The sequence below is a fragment of the Capsicum annuum genome, chromosome 11 (assembly GCF_002878395.1).
Source record: "Capsicum annuum cultivar UCD-10X-F1 chromosome 11, UCD10Xv1.1, whole genome shotgun sequence".
Lineage (NCBI taxonomy): Eukaryota > Viridiplantae > Streptophyta > Magnoliopsida > Solanales > Solanaceae > Capsicum > Capsicum annuum.
In genome coordinates, this window is record NC_061121.1 from 20,807,560 (window position 1) to 20,812,518 (window position 4,959).

Below are 4,959 nucleotides of genomic sequence, written 5' to 3' on the forward strand. Positions count from 1 at the left end.
CAGCTGGAGCATCCCTCCAAGGAATCACTATAAGCTCAACACGGATGGATCTAGTCTTGGTAATCGTGGTAAGAGTGACATAGGAAGAGTTATCAGGAATGCTAATGGTGATTGAATTCTGGGATTCTCCCAGAGTTTCTTACATGCTACAAATAACTTTATGGAACTTTTAGCTCTTACGAAAGGCCTTCAGCTTGTTTTAGAACATAATTTTATCCCATCATTATTAACACTAATTTTGAGCATGTAATTCGAATGCTTAAATATGAAAATCCACTGTTTAACCCTTTTATTTATGATTGTAGGTTGATGCTAAGAAGGTTAGGAGGACCACCTATCCACCATAGCTATCGAAAGCAAAATAAGGTAGCAGATGCTTTGACAAAGGAAGACGCAAAAAAAGACTTTTGGAGCACGGTAGGATTTTTGTTACTCCTCTTTTACAGCCCATACTGTTTGGGATGATATGGAAAGAAAAAACTTCTCTAGGAGTATCTCTAATATGCAGACGGAGCTGTGTCAAACTCTTTTTGTATTAAATTGAGCTCAAAGTCCACGTGATCTCTACTCTACCAAAAAAAAAAAAAAAAGTTAATAGAGGTCAGACACATCCACTCACTAAATTTAAAACCAAATTTTAAACTAGTCCGACGCAAATACCAAGGCAAACAGACAAATCGAGCCGTTATAAAAATATAATACGTATATTATATGTATATTCAATTATTCATCCACTACCATAAAAACCTCTAAAAAGCCTAAAAATTCCATTAAATTCCACCCCCCTTTTTTTCTTACAAGGAACCAAAAAGTTTCAGAAAACAACAAACGGATCACGAGCATTCGGTGCTTTCTATGTTTTCCTTTCTTCTTGAAATTCCTCTACAATTAATTTAAATTGACCCCATTTTCTTCAAATTCTTCTACTATTAATTTAGCCCCTTTTCTTGAAATTCCACCAATATTCGCTGATTTTTGGGTCCCTTTTTCTTGAAATTCATCATTTTTCTCCAGGTATGAATTCTTTTTTGCTTTTACCTTATATTTTTGATTTGCATTTGGGTTGATGGGTCAGTTTCGGTTCTTGAAATTGGTTTTATTTTTTCAACATTGAGGAGTAGTAGTTGTTGTTGAAGAATGATCTGTACTTTTTTTTTGTTGAATTGAATTTGATCATTTTTAGGTTCTTGAAATTATTTTTAACTTTTTAACATTGAGAAGTAATAGTTGTTGTTGTTGAAGAAAGATCTTTACTCTTTTTGTTGTATTGAATTTGGTCAATTTTTATGTTCTTGAAATTGCTTTTAATTTTTGAACATTGAGTAGTAATTGTTGTTGAAGAAATATCTTTACTCTTGTTGTTGAATTGAATTTAGTCAGTTTCGGTTCTTTAAATTGTTTTTAATTTTTCAACATTGTGAAGTAGTAGTTGTTGTTGTTGAAGAACGATCTTTACTTTTTCTTTTGTTGTATTGAATTTGGTGAATGTTCTTGAAATTGCTTTTAATTTTTGAACATTGATTAGTAGTTGTTGTTGTTGAAGAAGTATGTTTACTTTTTTTGTTCAATTGAATTTGGTCATTTTTAGGTTCTTGAATTGAATTTATTTTTAATTTTTCAACATTGAGAGGTAGTACTTCTTGTTGTTGAAGAAGGATCTTTAACTGTTTTTGTGCATTGAATTTGGAGTTGGGGTGTTCTTAATTTTTGAATTCTGAAAATGATTATTGCTAATTTTGGTGTAGTAATTTGGTGGGATGTAAGTGATTCTTTGGTTATTGTAGAAGGTTCTTTTAATTTTTTAATATATTGGAAAGTAAGGAACTCAAATAGAGGGAAATGTGTATAGAAGATAATATAGTTGAAACCGACTAGCTTGAATTGAGTAGTAGTTGTTGAAGAAAGATCTTAACTTTGTTGTGCATTTTGGTTTAGGATCTTGAAAAACTTTAAAATACAGGGAAAATTCGGTGGTGCGATGTTTTTATTTTTTGAATTTTGGTAGTGATTTCTCGTGCCTATACTATGTCTTTTGGACTGTTTTCTGTCTTGAACCGGGGTCTATTGAAAAAAACCTCTCTATCTCACCTCTAAGGTAGTGGTATGGATTGCGTACACTTACTCTCCCCAAACCCCACTTTGTGGGAATATATCGGGTGTGTTGTTGTTGTAATTTTGGTACTGATTATCGGTAAATTTGGTGTAGGAATTGTGTCATTTTATCTGGTTTTAGAATGGGAGATTGTTTGGTGGTGCAAACGGATCGGCTTGTGAAGCCTAATGGAGCCGAGGTGGAACCTTCATTGTCAATAGTTGTAGATGAGAAGGGTGATGAGGAGGTGCCACTAATTGGTAAAGCAGAGTGCAGGATTTGCCAGGAGGAAGATTCTTTGGACAAGTTGGAGAGCCCGTGTGCTTGCAGTGGAAGTCTCAAGGTGAAATTTTTTTCTTAGTTGATTTTACTTGCATCTGATCAATTTATGGTTATGTGAAAAATTGTTTACTGTTCTAAAGGAAATGTGGGGTTAGAATTTCTCTTTTCTTTGCTTTCTTCATATTTGCCTAGAAATTGGAAGTACTTGTGTTTGAGGGGGGTGGGGGATGTACCGGTGTTTGATTTTGGGGATAAGGGTTTGGTTCAATGAGGGTGAATCCTGGGTTATCAGCTTATATGCTGAGGAACCGGATATGGTGAAGGAATCATTGGCGAAGTTGGTTGAGTTTGGGAAGGATAATGTGCCTAAGGAATATTGTAGTTCGACGGAGATTAGGTTGATGGCTGCTACTGCTGGAATGAGGTTGTTGGATTGGGGTGAACAGGAGAAGATTTTAGAAGTGTGTCATGGGGTATTTGACGGATTCGGGGTTTAAGTTTATGTATGATTGGGCTTCTGGTATTTCAGGTAAGAGGAATGTCTTTGCATTTCAGTTCTTTTGGTTGTTCCATGTTGAGTTGTTTATGAATGCATTTCTATGATTAAGTTAATTTGAAAGTTATTGTTTTTGAGTTACAGTTGACATTTTTATTCGTTTTCCTTATGAGTTTTTGGTACAATATTTTTGTTTTTGACATACAGTCCAAAGCATTGTGATGCTTATCCTTCTATTCTATTAGCCATATTGTTAGTCGTAGTATTGCTCTTGTAGTTTCTTGTCCTGTTGTGTTTGGTTACTATCTGTTGTTATTTCTGTATTTCAATTACTGTATATCTTGTTGATAAATTGAGATTACTGGTCCAGTTGTCTATGTTATGTTGCCATGGCTTCTCCATTTTCGTTATTTCTTTTCTGTACTGTTTTTTCCTTGAGCTAGAGGGTCAATGGAAATAGCCTCTGTACCTCCAAGGTAGGGGTGAGGTCTCCGTACACTCTACCCTCCACAAACCCCACCTGGTGGTATTTCACTGGGTATGTTGTTATTGTGATATAGTTATATTACTCTGCCGCTATGACTTTGTAAAACAAGCACTGATAAATGTTGAAGCTTGTGGTGGTAGTAGGCTGAAGGCTGCCAGGGTAAATGCTGGTCATTACTACTAATTAAGAAAAGGGTTTAATGATTATAAGTCCTTTAAGTGCCAAACTCAAATTGTAATTTTTTTATTGGTAACCGTGGTGTCTGGTTCAGCTTGCACGCTCCTCGACTAATTCCACGTGATACCTCCTAGCTCCCACTAGCAATAGGTACCGGGTAACTCTGGCCACCAACGGTAGGACAGATCTCAAATTTTAATTTTTGCACTTCAATGATCAATGGAGCCCTTAGGTTGAATTAAGAAAATGTCTGTTCCATTGATGATTTAGAGCGGAATGGACACAACTGCCCTCATCAAATTTAGACTTTAAACTTCGTTGTTTATTGATATGATATAGTTTTATTTTTTGTGTTTGAGTTGTGAACATTGATAAATTATTGTCATAGACAGTGTGGTAGTACTTTGATTTCATGAAGTGTTGTTTCTGGCTCTCTTGTTTGTTTCAATTGGTCTCTCTGCCAAAATGTTTACTGCAGTACACACACCGAACATGTGTTCAACACTGGTGCAATGAGAAGGGGGATATTACTTGTGAGATTTGCCATCAGGTACGTGTCAATCTCCCAGCTTTTTCCCATACTGTCTTGTGTATTGTAAGATTGCTGAAAGATGCTCCCATTCAGTGTAAGAGTACTCCTGCTTGTGCCGCCATTGAGTTCAAATCATAGGATTCTCTTCCCTCTCGAATTATGTAATTAGGGAAAAAAAGAGTCAAAATTATTAGATTTTTAATTGCGCAAACTGTGAGAAATTTAAGAATAAGATACATAACCAGATTAGAGAATATCAGACAAATATGTACAAAAACGAAGGCAAAATGATGTCAATAGAAATCAACCTATTGCACAAAACTTATAATAAGACAATCAACAGAAAGCACTATTTAAACAGAAGATACCAAGACTTGGTATCAAATAAATAGCCTTTAAGTTGTATAATAGTTGCAGCAACCAAGATGATGCCACCATTGAGATTCTCTTCCCTCTCGAATTACCCTTAACTTTTAATTGCACAAACTGTGAGAAATTTAAAAGTGTAAAATGATTAAAAATAAGATACATAACCAAATAAAAGAAGATCAAACAAAGATGTACAAAAAACGAAGGCAAAATGATGTAATTAAAAATCAACCTAATGCACAAAACTTATTCTCGGGCTTAGGCGCAGTCCCGATCTCGGGCTGGGGGGAGGGGGAGCCTGGGATGGGGTGGGGGGCTCGGGCGGAGCCTGGGACGGGGGTTGGGTGGTGGTCCCGGGCTCGGGTGGAGCCGGGGAGGGGGGGGGGGGGGGGGGGGGCGGGCCCGGGCGCGGGGGCGCGGGCGAGGCCTGGGACGGGGGTTGGGTAGCGGTCCCAGGCTCGTGCGGAGCCTGGGATGAGGGTGAGGGGTAGGGTGAGCGGTCCCGGGCTCGGGCAGAGCCTTGT

General features: G+C 37.3%; 1 protein-coding gene across 1 annotated transcript in view; it reads left to right on the forward strand.

The window, feature by feature from the left end:
* Nucleotides 1–564: 564 nt before the first annotated feature.
* LOC107848229 overlaps nucleotides 565–4,959 on the forward strand; it is a 9,547-nt gene continuing 5,152 nt past the window's right edge. The window contains exons 1-3 of the mRNA XM_016692937.2: nucleotides 565–1,014; nucleotides 2,207–2,435; nucleotides 4,013–4,084. Of these exons, the coding sequence (XP_016548423.1) occupies nucleotides 2,235–2,435; nucleotides 4,013–4,084 (273 nt within the window). The 5' untranslated portion in view covers nucleotides 565–1,014; nucleotides 2,207–2,234. The remainder of the gene's footprint in view (nucleotides 1,015–2,206; nucleotides 2,436–4,012; nucleotides 4,085–4,959) is intronic.